General features: G+C 33.5%; 2 protein-coding genes across 4 annotated transcripts in view; one reads left to right on the forward strand and one right to left on the reverse strand.

Annotated features, from left to right (window-relative positions):
• LOC102629151 (importin subunit alpha-1-like) overlaps positions 1–19,127 on the reverse strand; it is a 106,300-nt gene that overhangs the window by 35,105 nt on the left and 52,068 nt on the right. The gene's annotated exons all lie outside the window — the stretch shown is intronic.
• On the forward strand, positions 14,119–16,958 carry LOC127902710 (uncharacterized). The gene is made up of 4 exons (XM_052442535.1): positions 14,119–14,270; positions 14,969–15,081; positions 15,194–15,709; positions 15,803–16,958. Exons 3-4 carry the CDS (start codon positions 15,302–15,304, stop codon positions 15,899–15,901), a joined length of 507 nt encoding a protein of 168 aa, XP_052298495.1. The 5' UTR covers positions 14,119–14,270; positions 14,969–15,081; positions 15,194–15,301; the 3' UTR covers positions 15,902–16,958.

Genomic DNA, 19,127 nt, shown 5'->3' on the forward strand with positions numbered 1-19,127 from the left:
CTTCCAATTTTATTTTAGCTGCAGCTCTACTTCACCTACCAATTTACTAATAGTGGTATCATAGCTATTGGTTGTATTTTTAGAGTCGGGTACTGTTCACGTAAGGGGTACTATTCACGTATATGATACTATTCACGTATACGGTACTATTCACCTGAAACGGTGGGAGCAATTCAAGAATTTTGCGGTGCAAAGCAGGGAATAGTGGTGTGAGTAAAGCAACTGTGTGGTTTTGTACATATCTAGGAAAATTCTGTCACAAAAGCGATAAAAGCTTAAGGAGTCTGGGTTTTAAGTGAGACCATTGTGACCCCTCCAGTCTTTCCTGTGAATTTTCCTGGTGTGCATTCTCACACATACTCACAACTATTCAAGGTGGTACACTAGCTTGTGTGCGGTATTTATCAACAAAATGACGACAAAGTATAAAATTGAGAAGTTTAACGGAAATAATATTTCGTTGTGGAAAATGAAGATGAAAGCTGTATTGAGAAAAAATAATTGTTTGGCAGCAATTGGAGAAAGGCCCATGGAGATAAATGATGACAAGTGGAACGAGGTAGACGGCAACGCCATTTCTGATCTACTCTGGGCACTTGCGGATGGAGTATTATCCAGTGTGGCAGAAAAAAATACAGCGAAAGAAATATGAGATACTCTCACAAAATTGTACGAGGCTAAATCACTACATAACAAAATCTTCTTGAAGAGGAAACTTTATACTTTTCGAATGGCGGAATCTACAATGGTGACCGACCACATCAACACATTGAAGACTCTATTTTCATAACTCACAACGTTGGGTTATAATATAGAGGAGAATGAACGTGCAGAGCTTCTACTTCAAAGTCTACCAGATTCGTATGATCAACTCATTATCAACCTCATGAACAACAATCTAGCGGACAATCTAGTTTTCGATAATGTTGTAGCCTCCGTATTAAATGAGGAGAGCAGGCGAAAAAATAAGGAAAACAGACAAGCAAGTTCGCAGCAAGTGGAGGCGCTATCGCTGACGAGAGGGAGATCAACGAAATGTGACCCCAGTGGGAGTCACAATAATAGTAGATCAAAATCCAGAAGTAAGAAGAATGTTAAATGCTACAACTGTGGCAAGAAAGGGCATGTCAAGAAAGAGTGTTGGAGTAATTAGAAGAGAAGAGAGGGCAAAGAACCTAAGTCATCAAATACTCAGGGGTGTGTAGCAAGTACCTCAGATGATGGCACAATGAGGCAACAATTGTTTTAGAAGGCAGAAAACGATTATATGATGTCTGGCTTATACCTGGCACATAACCTCTAGGAGAGAATGGTTCCACGCATATGAACCTATCTCAGGAGGATCTGTATGTATGGGAGATGTTCATGCCTTGGAGATCACTGGTATTGGTACTGTCAAAATAAAAATGTTTGATGGTACAATTCGCACAATTGGGGAGGTACGACATGTCAATGGCCTGAAGAAAAATCTATTGTCTTTAGGACAAATGGATAGTCATGGGTACAAAACTCATGTGGAGAATGGAACAATGAAGATCGTTAAAGGTGCGCTTGTATTAATGGAGGCAGAAAAGATCGGTGCTAATTTATTCATACTTGAAGGAGAAATACTACAGGAGGCTTATTCGCGTGTCGTGTCAAATGGAGAAGAGGCAACGATAATGTGGCATCTCAAACTTGGCCACATGTCAGAACAAGGTTTGAAGATTCTCTCTGAGCGAAAATTGCTTCCGGGGCTCAAATCGGTAAGTTTACCATTTTGCGAGCATTGTGTTACAAGTAAGCAGCATAGATTAAAATTCAATAGATCTATTGCTAGAAATAAATGCATTCTAGACTTGATTCATTCTGATGTTTGAGAATCGCCGGATATATCCATGGGAGGTGCAAAGTACATGGTGACTTTTACTGATGATTATTCTAGAAGATGTTGGGTGTATCCAATTAAAAAAAAAATCAGATGTATTTCTAGTGTTAAAAGAATACAAAGCGCGGGTGGAACTTGAATTTGGTAAAAAAATCAAGTGCTTGAGGACAGATAATGGTGGAGAGTATACAGACAGCGAGTTTCTTGCTTTCTGTAAGTAAGAAGGTATTCAAAGGTAGTTCACGGTAGCATACACTCCTCAACAAAACGGAGTGACGGAACGGATGAATAGAACTCTTACAGAAAGAATAAGAGCTATATTTAGGACTGCTGGTCTACCCAATTCATTATGGGCAGAAGCAGCCAAAACTACTTGTTATATAGTAAATCGATCGCCATCTATAACTATTGGGCTGAAGTCAGCGATAGAGATATGGACTGGAAAGCCAGCTGATTATTCCTACCTACATGCATTTGAATGTCTTGTGTACGTGATGTACAATGCCTAAGAAAGAATAAAGCTGGATGCAAAATCTAGAAGATGTATTTTCTTGGGATATGCTGATGGAGTAAAGGGGTATCGTCTGTGGGACCTCACTGCCCACAAGATCGTCATCAGCAAAGATGTTATCTTTGTAGAAGATCAACTGCAAAAGAGTGATGAGGATAATGGCACTAAAAAAAAAGTTAGAGACTGTGCCGGTATATGTCGAAAATAATCCAGAAGATTCAGATTCTTCTGAAGTAGCACCAGAGCACGAGGAACAAGAACCAGTCGAGTCCGAGGGTCCAGAAGTTCGTCGGTCAACTCGTGTGAGACGACCACCAACGTGGCACTCGGAGTATGTCATAGAGATCAATGTTGCGTACTATCTTCTAATAGATGTTACTTTGTGGATGACATCAATGCAGGAAGAAATTGAAGCTTTACACAAGAATAAGACATGAGAACTTATACCACTACCACACGAAAGAAAAGCCATTGGAAACAAATGGGTCTACAAGATTAAACGTGATGGTAATGATCAAGTGGAAAGGTATTGTGCAAGATTTGTGGTGAAAGAATATGCTCAGAAAGAAGGTATTGACTTCAACGAGATATTTTCTCCGGTGGTTCGACTCACAACAGTCAGAATAATCTTGGCGATGTGTGCTACATTTGACTTACATCTAGAGCAGTTAGATGTGAAAAATGCATTTATTCATGGAGAACTTGAAGAAGAAATATATATGCTCCAACTAGAAGGTTTTGCAGAAACATAAAAGGAGAACTTGGTTTGCAGGTTGAATAAATCTCTATACGGTCTCAAACAGGCACCAAGGTATTGGTATAAGAGATTTGGTTCCTTCATTATGAGCCTTGGATACAATAGACTCAATTAAGATCGTTGTGCATATTACAAGAGGTTTGAAGATAATGATTTCATCATTTTACTATTGTACGTAGATGACATGTTAGTAGTAGGCCTCAACAAAGATCGAGTCCAAGAATTGAAGGCACAATTGCCTAGGGAGTTTGAAATGAAGGACTTGGGACCAGCAAACAAGATTCTAAGGATGCAAATTCATCGAGACAGAAATAACAGGAAAATTTGGCTTTCGCAGAAGAATTACTTGAAAAAAATCTTGCGACACTTCAACATGCAAGATTCTAAGTCAATTTCTACCCCACTTCCTGTTAATTTCAAATTATCCTCAAGTATGTGTCCTAGCAATGAAGCAGAGATGAAGGAGATGTCTCGAGTACCGTATGCATCAGCAGTGGGAAGTTTGATGTTTGCTATGATATGTACTAGACCGGACATTGCACAAGCAGTGGGAGCAGTTAGTCAATACATGTCGAATCCTGGTGGAGAGCATTGGATAGCTGTGAAGAGGATTCTGAGATACATAAGAGGAATCTCAGATGTTGCTTTATGTTATGGAGGATCATAGTTTATTGTCAGGGGTTATATAGATTCAGATTTTGTAGGAGATCTTGATAAAAGAAAATCCACTACTGGTTATGTGTTTACACTTGCGAGAGCATCTGTAAGCTAGGTTTCAAAACTGCAGACCGTTGTGGCTTTATCTACAACAGAAGCAGAGTACATGGCAGCTACACAAGCTTGCAAGGAAGCTATTTGGATACAAAGGTTATTGGAGGAGCTCGGGCACAAACAAGAGAAAATTTCTGTGTTTTGTCACAGTCAGAGTGCCTTGCACATTGCAAGGAATCCAGCCTTTCATTCCAGGACAAAGCACATAGGAGTTCAGTATCACTTCGTTCGAGAAGTAGTGGAAGACAGAAATGTGGATTTACAGAAAATCCATACAAAGAAGAACCTAGCAAATGTTTTGACCAAGCCGATAAATACTGATAAGTTTGTCTGGAGTATATCCTCTTGTGGTCTAGCAGAAACATAGGCAACATGATTATGGCGAAGCAGAAAGGATGGTGTGATGATTGATTGATTCTCAAGCAAATCTCCAAGTGGGAGAAATGTCAAAGCCGGTGGCCACAAGCCAAATTCAAATTGGCTTTGACAGCCACCCAAAAAAAGAAACAAAAGAGAAATAAGAAAAAGAATAAAGAAAGAAGAAAGAAAAATGGGAGGTGCCGCCCTAAGAAAAAAATAAAATAATAATAAAAATAATATATAATTGATGAATAGTGCCAAACCTTTCTCTATAAATAGAAATGAAGAGAATGAGCAAATTCATTCCATTAAGAGAGAGCAATTTAGCATTTTTTGAGAGAGAGTTTAGAGAGCTTGAAATTATAAGCTCTTGTTATAGTAATTTGAGAGTTTGGGTGTATTGAGGTTTTGGGAAGTAAACTTATAACTCATTTTTACCAGTAAAATATTTCCTTTTGTCTTTACCCGTGGACGTAGGCTAAAAGCCGAACCACGTAATTTCTGGTATTCTCTTTTGTGCTTATTCTTTATTTTTCTTCCAATTTTATTTTAACTGCAGTTCTGCTTCGCCCACCAATTTACTAACATTTAACCTCTTCTGTCATTGTTTTGATCAGCCTCACATATTACCACATGTAAGATTATCTAATTACATTTACTTTGTCATAAGAAGACACCAACAACTTTTTTGATGCTGGCCACTAGTATGCATTCCAAGTTATAAACATATAAGGGCTGTTTGGGATATTTTTTTGGAGGTTAAAAAATGATTTTGAAAAGTTAAAAATTAATTTTTGTGTTTGATAAATTTTTTTAGAAATTACTTTTGGAAAAATTACCTTATTTTATAGCAAATTTTGAAAAGTAAGGAGTAGTCTTTCAACATCTAATTTTGAGAATAAATTTTATACTCAATATAATTTCATACCATATATATCCTTACATAAGAAATAAAATTATTAACTTTAAAGAGATTATTATTAGTAACAATTATATTGAGATAAAAATAAATTAAAATTAATAATATAAAATATTTATTTTAACTATCACTTATTATATATACACACACTAAAAAAAGTATACACATTTTTATAAATATATAAATAAATTTTATTCAACATTATATCCAATTCAATCATTTACATTCTTATAGTAGTTTAAGAGTAATATTTATCGAACACATATGATTACTTTTTAAAACTCGTAGCACCTTTAAAATAAATTTTATTAAATGTTTAATTAATTTTCTTCATAGTTGATTATTTCTGTAGTTATTATTTTAAAAGATATAGTATTACCAAACTAGCCCAAAGTCCTCCAAGATCTGCACGAGTATTAATGTAATTAGTTTGAATCTATAACATCAAATTATACTAATTTACAGAGTTAAAGCCATGAACTCACAATATAACGGTAAATATCAATATGTAGTCTCAGGTAAAACATCTTCTCACGACCACGTCGAGTAAATGCCGCTGGTGTTAAGTCAATCTAAATTCTCGCTTGTCAAATGTAAATGAAAAAGAAAAAAAGGTAACTAAAGTTGGTTGGTGTGAGTGGTTCGGCACTCTCACTCCTTAAGAGAGGGCAGTGGTTCAAGTCTCACTCTCGTATGGAGTCACCACTTTGGCCAACACTTTACCCCTTACGAGCCGACCCGGTGCGAGTGAGGATTTTTCTGAATTGTGGTACGAACTTAAAGGTACCTCCTACAGTTGGGGCCCACTCACGACCACCTTGTGGTTCAAACCAAAAAAAAAAAAAAAAAGATAAGCGAGACCAAAAACTGTGGCGATCATTCATGTCTTTTGGCATTTCACATTTGATATTTGTAAATATGTAAAAACAATCTATTGAGTATGAGATTCTTAATTTTTCTTTTTCATCTAATCTGTTAATATTATTGAATTTTCTTTTTCACCCAATCTACTAATATTATCGGACGCAATTGGAACTTAGAACCACTTATGTCAACTTTAAATTAAATCAACTTTAGAATGACACACTTCGATATCTAAGTTTATAAAATGATTGATCTACTTCAAGCCCAAAGTTTTTTTTTTGAAAAAAATAAAAGAATTATCAGTTAATAAAGGAATAAATTTTAAACTTTTTAGTAGCCTTCTAGATTGGGCCTTGAAATCATAAAAATGGTTTATTTATAAATTGAGTCGGACTATTGGCACCCGTCCAAAATCCTTTTAAAACCACTCTTCTGTTACAATTACATTTAAGAACAAATACTTTAATATATCTCACATCTATTTATCTCACTTTAAACTTTTGTATTTTCTCTCTTAAAAAATAAAAACTCTTATATTTTCTCTGCTATCAAACTCACACATGTAATTTTTTTCTCAAATTCTCTATAAATGTTTCTTCAATTACTAAGACAATCTATTGATAATAAACAAAATACATTCTGACAAAATTATCTGTCTTTTTTATGGCTCATAATAATTTTTTATCATAATTTTACAGATATTTTATTTAATTAATTGATTTTTTTCAAGAAGTTTATCACCCATAAAAGTTTGTTTGTGAGGAGTGAGTAAATAATAGAAAATTAAAAGATTCACAAATTAAATGTGTTTATTTAGAAATAAGGGTATTTTTGGCATTAAGCTTAGCATTATTGAAAAAGGGGTTTAGAAGAATTTTGGAGGGGTGCCAATAGTCCAACTCTTACAAATTAAATATAAAGATGAATAACTGGACCTAGACTCAGCCTGGTCCGGGTCTAAAAATTTCAAGCCTAGGTCCATCACTCCCACCAACTGCTGGACTGGACGTTCCATTCATATGTTGTTGATATATATATATATATAGTTTAGCTTTTAGTACCCTTATGAAAATTCTTACGAGACCTCTTTTGTATTTTATTTTTTAAAATATCTTAGTTTTAATTTATAAAGTATAAATCCTGATTAAAAAAAACCATATTTCCACAAAATGTCATCCTAGAAAAAGTCTCTTTGGAGTTTTAATTATAAAATACATATAAATCCTAATTTTTTTTAATTATTTTCTTTTTATTATTTTACTTATATCTCCATAATTCAAAACACTTTTAATTTTTTAAAAAAATCAATTTAAAATTTAAAATATAAATATAAATTATGAAATGGGGTGGGTGTAAAAATTTTGTTAAAAGAATATTTTATTTAGGTGTTTAATTGAATTTTCAGTCAAAATAAAATAAAATTAATTTGTCTTTGGTTATATAGGTAATTTCAATAACAAAGGGGTTTCATGAGGAATTTTGAGAAAGGCATACTCGTACTCGTACGTCACACGCGCGTGTGTGTGTGTGTGTGTGTTGGGGGGGGGGGGGTTGTGTTTTTTTGTTTGTGTGTGGAGTGGGTTTATCCAATAGGGGATCCCTAATAGCACAACACCAATTCCAAAACTACCCTCCACATATATTCCTCTACTTTTTCTTTTCTTTCTAATAAATTCGCGAGGGCTAGGATCAGTACCTCCACCTCTTACTTGCTGTCAAGATTAGTTTAATTAGAACAAAAAACACATAAATTTTAATTTTTCATTCAAGTTAAAATTTTAAACTTTATATAGGTTTTTATCAAGATTTTTTAGGGGTGTGAAAAGCTTCACTCGTGTATAACCAATAGACCACAATGTGTTTTCTCGTATATTTTGTAATTCTTCTGAATTGGCTTAAATTGAATTGTAAAAAATAATGCCACTAGAAGAAAACAGACAATAGATGATAGACAATTTGTGACAGATTCTAGACAAAATAACTTAAATCATAGCACTATGAAGGATTTGTAATAGAAATTTCAATCTATCACAGATCAATGATAGTTTTGTAATATAAATATTTTTTATCATGAATCTACGATGGTTTTGTGATAGAATAATCATTTATCACGAATTTATGATAGAATTGTGATGGAAATTTGATCTACCAAGAAATTGTGATAGAATAATGATTTTGACCACGTTTGACTCAAATTTGATGTATTATTTTATTTAAGAAAAGAAAAGGTACATTTTAATAATTGAACAAAACAAAGAAAGAAAACGCTAGCCAAATGCTACCGTTTTGGTACTTAACACTCCTTTTCTTTTTCTTCTCTGAGTGTTAAACACTCACACACTTGGAAATCAAAATCCATGAAAGTTACTTGTAGCTCGTTTCTCCTTGCGAGAATTCTTAATCCCCAAGTTCGCTGGTTAATCATTTTCTTTATTGCTTTAACTTTTGTTTTAGAAAACTTGTTTGATGTGAATGGCCTTGGTCTAGTTGAAATAAAGAATTAAATCCACAAAGATTGTGAATCTTGTATCTTTCATAGTTTTTTTCTTTAATTAGCTTGAACTAGAAAGAACTAAATTGTTTTATGTATGTTTGAGTTTTGTTGATGCTATTTTTCCTCTAGGCAACTCAATAATTCTGAAATTGAAATGTTGAAGGGATTATTAGTAAATATTGTTGAGAATTTAGAATCTGGTGTTGTGTGGTTTTTTATGACGTTTGACCAAAGTGGGATAAATGCTCTTGCTACACATTTGGTCCTCCGATTATGAAGTGCTTCATTTTACATAACGTAGTGCCATTAATGATTTTGTTCAAATTGGCCGTATTGGATTATTTTAGAAATTTATTATTAGGTTTTTGAATAAATGGTTAGATATCTATCTTTTGCTTGAACTCTGTGAATTTTTATTTCATGTCTTATTATATTTTCTTGATGTTTTCATGGGTTTCATTAAGTTATAATCTTTCTAATGCTTCGCTTTTTTCTATTTTAGAACTAGTTTTGAGATGGATACCCCTATTGCAAACGACAGAATTTGATTGCTGCTACAAATACTTCATTTGTGAAAATGGTTTTCTAATTTTTATGTGTTGGCTTGCGGTAAAATTGCTGATTTAAAATATAGCGAAGACAAAGTTCTTATGAGAATGTGAATCGATGATGACATATATTGGCATTATAGTAGCATGTGATGAGCTTTTTTTCTCCTTTCCTTAAATTAGGCAATTGAACTGTCAATTTTGCTTTCTTTTAGCTTCTATATTCTCTTCTTCTTTGGAGGTACAATGGATGCTTTCATTTGGATAGTTCAGCTTATGAAAAAATAGCCCTGTGCAATTATTAGACTGTAAACTATTATTAAGGTATGCATGTTTGTTCATAGTTACACTAGTTATTGCTCTAATTCTTTTCTTGGGTAGGAATAAGATGCAGAGTCATGGGACTCGGAGTTAAGAGACTAGTATTCTTGAGGCCAACAATTGCAGGCTATTTAAGATAAGTTGTGAAATTTTGGATTGTTGTAGTTTGAATACTTCAATGGTGTGGATTGTATGGTTAAATGGATATCCAGGTTGTATTAATTGGGTTTTTTAATTTTTTGTATCATATTTAATATTTATTGTAGATTTATAAATTTATTCTAGAAACAAATTTGTAGAATTTGAGAATTCTAATAGCAGCAGGATCAACGACGACGACGACGTTAATATTAATTCAATACAAATAATGATAACAATGTAATTCAAAATAATAATGCTTTTAATTAATTTTAATATTGCAATAATATCAATTTTCAGCCAAAAATTTCAAAAAAATTCCAATAATTTTAATAATTTTAGGAATGAATGCAAAGAGAATGACCGATACTAAAAATTATTTCGTTAATGGAAGAGAGGTAGAAGAATAATGGACGTAAATAAGGAAAGGAATTTGTGGATTGCAATGACACTCCACATCAAGAAAGGATAAAAAATTTGAAAGTGAGCCTTTTTATTTTTTAATTGCATGCTACGCTGTAAAGCAAAAGTTCAATATAATTTAGGATTGAAGAAAAATAATGAGTAAATGAAGATAAAGGATGAGAAGGTGATAGCTTTAATTATGATTATTTGTTATCCAACTGATGGTAGACCAAGCATAAATGTTAAAATACAGAACAGAGTATCTGTGATGTCGGTACTTGGTACTAAAATCCTGAATACTTGAGTAGTTAAAAGCTAAATTAAATATTAAAATAGACAAAGGAGAACAATGGTTTGCTAAAGGTTTAAGGAGTGAGATTCCTTTCCCCTCATTGAAGAAAATCCAGGAACAATAATGCTGATTCCTTTCCCCTCATTGAAGAAAATCCAGGAACAATAAGGAGAACAATGGTTTGCTAAAGGTTTAAGGAGTGAGATTCCTTTCCCCTCATTGAAGAAAATCCAGGTATAATTTAATTTTAATTAAAGTTAAAGCCATCATATTCGTAAATATGCTTGGATTAAAGCTGTTGTGTTGAATATACATATAATAATCATTGCTCAAGTTTCCGAAATGTGAATCTTTAAATGTCCATTTCTTCACTCTGAGGAGGTGTTAACGTGGAAGATGAAGCAATGCTTTAACAGTGTTTAATTTCTTGCGAGCATTTCACCAAATACTTGGTACGCATAAATGGTCAGTCATACTTGTCAAAAAAATTGATGAACATTCACTCCTACAGAAGCAAATCAATGTTTATAAAAATCATAATTAGCCAAAGAAAGTTCATGTAATGTTTGTAAAAATCATAATTAGCCAAAGAAAGTTCAAGTATTTTTTTTCTTTTAAGATTCAAGACAATTCTTCAAAGATGAAATCAGTTTTTATTGATACGTTCAACAAATTCGAAGGCATTCGAACCTTTGGTGGCACGAATTGCTAGTTTTCTACACAATTAATCAAATCAACGACAAAGTACAAAATATGTTATTGCATTTGTTTTGTTATATATGTGTGTTACAAAAATAGAGATAATCGCTATGCCAATAAAATAACAGTAATGATATACTTACTACCATTAATATTGCCGTTAGTAGTTTGTACACCATTACTACTGAATAAAAAAAAATTTACTACAAAACAAAAGAAAATTAAATGATAAGACAAATTGTTTTTGGTCTCTTATAGATTTTATACTAATTATTATACTAATAATCAATATTCATAAGAAAATAATGTACAACAATGAAGGAACTATACAGAGGTAAAAATGTTTTTTTTTTAATTTTTTAATGAAAGTAAAGCATTTGGGTAAGATTTATTTTGGTACTTGGAAGGATATACAAAGCAAAAGAGTATATGATAAACTGCAAAAAACCAAACCCTTCATGGTAATATAATGAGTTGAACTATTTTTTAAATCTAGTTAAAAATTTAGCTTAATTGTAAATAAAGTAAAGAAAGCTAGATTGATTGTCAATATTTAAATTTTAAATTTAATTTTGATCACCCATTTAACTAGAAGAGATTAAGAGAGGAAAGAAAACTAAGAGAAGATCTTTGTCCTATGAATAAACTCAAGATGTATCAAACAGATATTTTTGGTGAAGTCAGGGAAGCTGCAAGACTGCTCTTTCCCGCCCCTTTGTAACGAACTTAACTGACCTTTGACTTGGTCGGAATACGTGATGCACGCAATGCAAGCACGTGAGGACCCAAATGAGGAATTCCAAAAGTTGGACACTCCCAAACGCAGCGTTTTGTTCTGGTCTTGAATATTGATTCATCAACAACAAATATCATTCCAACTTGGGGAAAAAAAAACACTATAAACTATATCTTTTCCATTCATTATATCATAAGAATACAATGATTAACAATATCAAATTTAAGTGACAATCAATAAAAACTGAAGCCAATATATACACAACACTAAAACAATGAAATTGTTATAGTTTGACAAAATAAAAAATTATACAAATTAAACAAACTGAAAAAAGAAAAAAAATTGTACATTTCAATCAATATCTCTTAATTAATAGTTAGTAAATTAACGAATATGTACCTTTTGTTTTACGAAAGAATGATCTTTTAAGTTTATGTGATGTCATTTAAATACAAAATTAATGTCTGGGTTATATAGAAATATTAACTCAAAAACACCATTTTACTTTTTATAGTTGTAGGTGCATAGATTTACACCAACAAATCCTATTTCATCACATTATGGTGACCTCGAAGCAGCTGCACTTGGACATTCAAGAGAAAGATAGTTATTTTCCTCCAGAAACAACTACAAGTACATAAAAAGGGAACTTTTCATCTCTTTCAATTTCTTATACACACAACTGAAGAGAGATATAGAAAATTAAAGGAAAAAAATGAGAAAATTTAAGGAAAAAAAAAAGAGAGAGAGACACATAATAGATTTTGCAGGAGCACTATTGTCCCTCAGTTGTGTATATAAGAAATTGAAAGAGAGAATCCCTTTCTGAATGAAAAGTTCCCTTTATAGAGTCGTTATAGTGTCTTTGACGAATATCAGACCGACATTTTAGACCTTTGGAAACTCAAGACAACAAAGGCTAATTTAGCCATTTTAAAAAATTATGATTTCGTCCCCTTCAATATTACAATTGTTTAAACTCTTCTTATATTATCAATGTAAATTCCATCCGTCGTTCCATTACGGGAAGACCACGCAACCAGAGCATTATTCCAATTTTGTATATCCAAGTCAATCTTTATAATAATAATACTAAAAAGTTCCGAAGAGAAAAAGGGGGGATAGGCGGCGGGTTCCTATTGGGCCAGAAGTTACGGACTGTAGAAGCTAAGCCACAGAGCTCCCATTGGAGAGTCGATCACGGCCACCACCGAGCCCAGCGTGGATTTACAAGAGCAGTTGGCCGCACTCGTGCTCGTCAAAAAGTGATAATATTTCAGGGCTGATGCTACAATACCTGCATGTATCTGATACATGCAGGTTTTATGGCCGTTGGATTCATTGTATTGAATCCAACGGCCATAAATGAATTTAAACAATAAATAATTAAAAAAATATAAAAAACTTGAAACCTATAGAATCTGTCTCAACACACATCAAACCCCCTCAACACACATCAAACCCAGGCATATTTATTTGTTGAAAAAAAAAAAAACAAAAGGCTCTCACCTCACGCGGGAAATCAATTTCTTCTTCCCTCCCTCCTCACTCACGGCTCACGGCTCACGGCTCCCTCTCCCTCTCCCTCTTCACTCACCCTCACGGCTCCCTCTCCTTCTCCCTCTCCCTCATCATTCACTCTCTCGCCTGCAGTCCCTCACGAGACGCCTCATCAAGGCCACCAACGACGGCGCTATCCGGCGACGACACATGGAGGTTGTCTCCATTGGCGGCAAGGATCCGCAGCTACAGATTCACAACCCACTCAGTTCCCGTCAGCCCATTCTGAGTCGTTGTCAGGCCATCTCTGCAGTCCACCTACAGTAATGAGACATGGGTATCATGGGTTTTGCTTGGTATCATTGTATTTGTTGATTGAGTGTTTTATTTGATGTGGTAAGAAGAATCATTCACCTCTCATATTTAAAAATTACAACTTTTACCATGTAAGTTTATTAGTGCGTATTGTTGGGTTATGTAATAATTTACATGGATTTAGAATTCGTGGAGAGAGTTTGATGACATTATCAATGTGTATTGACAAGGGACATAATTTTTAGTGTACATAGTATAATGGTTAAGCGTAAGGCCAATGTCGCAGATGACATTAATATTCAGTCTAAGAAGCTGGATCTTCCGAGGCCGGGCAAGCATTCGTACATATACTACTTGTAAGAAACTAATTCATTGTTGAATTTTATTCTTGCCATTCTGTAGTCATTTCAGTTTAACAGTGCAATAATTTTAATTGACATATAAAGAACTGATATTTGATATTATTTGTCTATCTACAGCAAGATAGAATCCCAAAAGTTAAAGGAAGAAGGTGTGAAGGTGGATGAAACGGTTTGTAGAAAATTTTTCTATGTTACAGTCTACTAACTAATAGTTTCGTTGATGATTGGCCAATGAATTTTTTTTTTTAGTGTAGGTTAAGGGGTGTATACGTGACAAATGGTTGAAACTCAGCACGAAAGATAAAGCTGAATTCATCAACAATTATAATGAAAAGGCTGAAATGAACTCGAGATTGGCCAGTGGATTGTTAAGTGAACCGATTCCAACAATGGAGAACAATTCTGATAAGGGTAATCACCTATCTCGATGTAATGTTTTGCGGTTCTCCAACATTGTTTCTTCGTTATCTATTGAACAGCAAGATGCAGTGAGAGAAATTGGTTTCAGAAGCTTGTTAGGTTTAAAATGTGGGCGACTTAGGCAAGATTTATGTAGATTGTTAGTTAAGCAATGTAACATAGATAAGCGGTCGATAACAGTCCATGGAATGGAATACAAGCTTACTCCAGAAACTTTTACAAGCGTGATGGGTGTTGGTGACGGAGGAACACCGATTGTGCTTGGTAGTGAAGATAGTGAAATTACTGACTTACGAGCCAAGTATTGCTCAGGAAAGAAAGGCATCCCAATAGGTAGTTTAGATGACAAATTAAAGATAAATAGTTGTGCAGATGAAGATTTATGTATTCTATTTAGTATATTTGCGATTGGAACTATTTTGTGTCCAACTACAGCTGCATACATCAACCCATCATACCTTTATGCTTTAAAAGACGTGAGTAACATTCGCGGCAAAAATTGGGCCAACTGGTCTTTCAATTTTTTACGGGATGAAGTTTCAAAGTTCAACGAAAATAAAATTTTCTCGATGAACGGATGCGTTATATTTTTAATGGTATGATTTATTTAGTAATTTGTATTCTCGTTAGTTAAAAGATTATGGTATTATCAATCATTATTTTCGTATTAACAAATTTGTTGTTTGCAGCTGTTCTACATGTCATCAACTAAGTTTCAGCTTTCTTCTGTTGTCGAGAATGGATGTCCTCTTAGTGCATGGATTGATAGTGAAATAAAAAGATTCCTCAAGTGGCGACAAAAGTATGGTGACTTTGAGAGCAATGCGGTTTGTTCCCTTCCATAATTGTATAGTGTATTGTAGTTATGTTATTAAATTGAATAGATTATTTATGGATATTTGTAGTTAATGCAGGTTCCGATGCGAGAAATCAGTTGCGGCACATCAGGTGCTTAAAGTGATGGACAAATTGACGATGGTGACGCCGCAAGGCAGCATCCATTTCATGCTATATTAGCAGTAATGGGTAGAATGGAGGAACATATGAGAAGAAATAATGATTTACTACAAAAAATGGGCTTGAAAATGGATTCTCTTACTGAAAAGGTTGAAACGTTAGAACAAGCATATTTTTGTCAAGAAGGAGCGAATGTCGCTGATGATAGTCAATCACCTCCTACATATACTGGTGTCGAGGCAACTGATGGTCCAATCTTTTCCTCTCCGAATATGGAGATGCACCCACCTATCTCTGCAGTTGTCACGCTTTCAGATATAGTACGGGAAAAGCATACGCCCATCGAAGTTAAAGAACGCAAAGTTGTGTATCTCAGCACATCCACTGATGAAGAGGCTGTCCTAAAAGAAAAGTTGGCAGAAGTATTGCAAGATGCAATAAAGCCTAAATTGGTGCCGGAACTTGAAGATGAGGTATACATAGAGTAATAATTTATTAACTTTTGTCTAAACTATATATGATTTAGTCTAATCTTTCTTCTTTCTTTGTGTTGAATAAATATGTAGTCTTTCGCGCAACAAGAGAAGAAATGTCAACAGCCGCAAGATTTTAATCCGCTGTCTTTAGGCCCTCCTCAGCCATACAGAAATCGAAAGCCAGGGTAATACTAGTTGTCCCCGTATGATCAAGTCTCACGTGGTCCAAAGCCAAAATATCGAGCAGGCCCTTTTTTCGTGAATGAGCCGGTGACCCTCGATCAATTGAAGATGCTCCAGTATGGATTTGACAAAAGCGCTAGCCTAGAGTAACAATGCCTTCATGCTCTGTAACACCCGCTTTTATTTATTTATTTATTTTCTTTTTTTGCCCTTATGAAATTGAGTAGGATAGTTATTATTAAGTGTTTGCGTGTGAGTAAAATTTATCGGATTGTTTTAAATAAGTTACTTAAGTTATTAGTTTTTTTTAATATTTATTAATTACCAAGTATTTTAAGAGAAAACCATCTTTTTAAGAAGCCGTCTTTTATTTTTACACCGTTACAAACCCTAGAAAGAAAAGAAGGAAATATAAGTCTTTGGAGAAGGAAAAGAAAGTTTTATCACTTCTTTTCTTAGTGTTTGCCTTAAGGTATTAAGTATTTCTTCGATTTATATGATTTATTTTTATGGAATTGTTTGCCTTTAAATACTTGTAGTATGATTTGGGTAATATATGTGTGTTTGTAATGTTGTGATGATATGAACAGTCTCAATTCCTTGCTTGAAATCGTTTTCTTTATTTAGAATCACGTGAATATCTTACATATCATGGAACTAGACATCCTAGGCTTTCCATTGATGGGTTTTGTGTTGAAATCGTCTGAGTATGCAAATTGTTATGGGTTTTCGAAGTTGGGTTACTGGTGCTGGAAAATTCCGATTTTCAGCAGCGGTTCTCAACTCTGGAAATTTTTCTATAAGGTTACACATCCTTTAAAATTATGCCGATTTTTTTGCCAACAGATCTATGTCTCCTATGCTTGCATGTTTAATTTCGTAGTTTTATTCTTTATGGTTGAATTACTAAAAATCGTAACATATGGCTGCTGCAAATCTGGAAACTGTTTTCCAGAATTTCAGAAGCTGAAACGTGTAACAGTTGGGCTAGTTTATGAATATTACTGGCCATGTTAGGATTTTATAATGAAATTTCAATCTTTCCTCTGTCTTGAAAACTGGAATCACGATTTTTGGGCATGTAAAATAAAAGACACGAATTTTTGAAATTTTGTTTTCAAATCTGGAATTTTCTGGATGGGTTAGATGTTCTCGGAAATAAAACGTTTTAAAATAGTTTCAGGAATCCAAAAATTATGAATTTTAATTATATGCTTTTTGAATGTGTCTTCTGTAATTAGAAGAAAAGAAGCATATTATTTCGAGTACCAAAGAATATTTTATGAATTTTCTAAGTGGAAAAGGTCTGTTTTGCTCAATGCTGGACAGTTTTTGTTACTTTGGTGAAAGGTCAATATTCTGACTCGATTTTGACTTGTGCTGATTTTTTGTGAAATATTGTATGCAATGCTATGCATGTTCACAGTGCCTCTGTAAATTTTCATGGTTTTCCGACATGTGTATAGGTTATTAAAAATCAGCATGTGCAGGATACTCATAAGTATAGGATATGTTTAGAATATGTATAAGTATTAAGGTAGTATTAGTGTATATGATTTAAGGATGATTGAGATTATGTTTAAGGTTAGAGTTGATATTGATAAGAATATTTTTAATGATGATTATAGAACGTGGGTGAGCTCGTTGGTTGTTCTTGAGGTATTGAATTGATTGCTACGGATTGAGGTAAGTAGATTCATGCATAATGTGCTTTATAATAAATGCAATTTACGTTACAAAAATTATGTTTAAATGGAAATTTTTACAAAACTAATTTCTAAAATATTTAAATGAATTTTGTAAAATAAAAACGCTTCTAAATGAATTTATATAAATGTATTTTAAAATGAATTTTTCTTAAGAAATTAGTTTTCTTAAACAAAATGTTTTCTTAAAGAATTTTCTAAAAGAAGTAAATGATCAAAGAAATGTTCTTAAATGTTTTAGAAGACTTTAACTGCTATTTATGAAAGAATGTATGGTGGATTAAAAAATGTTTTGGCTCATAGTCCATAGTAATGTATATTATGTTAATGTTATGATGTTATGAAATGTTATGGCCAGCTTGCTGGTATGATGATGATCTTGTGCACAAGGATGTTACGAACAATGTGGGGTATAAGACTCTAAATGATGAATGATGAATGATGAATGATGATGACTACGAGGCATGAGCTACCAATGTTTACGCTTTAATGTTTTTATAAATGTTTTAATGTTTTTTATATGAATCCGCCCCTTATGCTAAATGAAGATGTTGTTATAAAATGTTTAACAATACATGACAAAGGTTTTCAAATATTGTGCATGGATTTTCTTACAGAGTTGACGGCTCATCCCTCGTCTCCAATATTTTGCAAATTGATTAGAAATGTGGCTTGCGTGCTTAGATGGAGAATTTTCCTTAGTGGATCTTTGGAGTTGCTTTAAAGATTAAATTTGGGCTAGACGTTTTATTTTAGATTAGAGACTTTACTTTGGAGACTTTATTTCATATGTTTTATGTAAGGATTCAGTTGTAGTATGAATAATGATTGTTTATCTTGAGATTTATTAATAAGAATAAATGATGTGAGGTTTCATTCCAATTTTACCCTTGTGTTTTCATGGGTAATTTTTGGGGTGTTACATGCTCACTCAACAAGCTGTTTTCGTTTAATATGTTGTCATAGTTATTTGATTTTGTTAATATATCATGTGATTTACATACAGTGAAATAATTATGCGATCAAGTCATGAGGATATCACTCGGCGAGGCTTGTTATCACTTTTGCCCCATGCATCACCAGACGAGGAGGTTTGCTCGTAATTTGACTTTAATGATAAAATTGTAGTTAATAAAACTAATTATAATTGTTCTTGTGTTTAGATTATTTGGATGATGAGTGATTACCTTACACGACGTGAGTTGTGCAAAAGCCACAGACAACTAATTAGCTGGTTCCTACCAACAAGATATGTAGTTATTGATTCGTTCCTGTCTGTTTTTTTTCATATCCTTTTTCTCATCATTAACTACGGTAATTTCAGTTGTATTTTATATGAATTTGATGTGATGAATATGTAGCAATTTGCTACAATACCAAATGCACATTTAGATGGTTTCAAGGTTGCCTCCCAATACCGCAAACGTTACATGTATGACCTGCACTGGTGCCATCAGGTAGCGTGTGTGTTTGGTGAAATGGTTTTTCGTTATGATCGATATTATGTATGGTAAAAGTGACCCCAA

This window comes from Citrus sinensis, chromosome 5 (assembly GCF_022201045.2).
Source record: "Citrus sinensis cultivar Valencia sweet orange chromosome 5, DVS_A1.0, whole genome shotgun sequence".
Taxonomy (NCBI): Eukaryota; Viridiplantae; Streptophyta; class Magnoliopsida; order Sapindales; family Rutaceae; genus Citrus; species Citrus sinensis.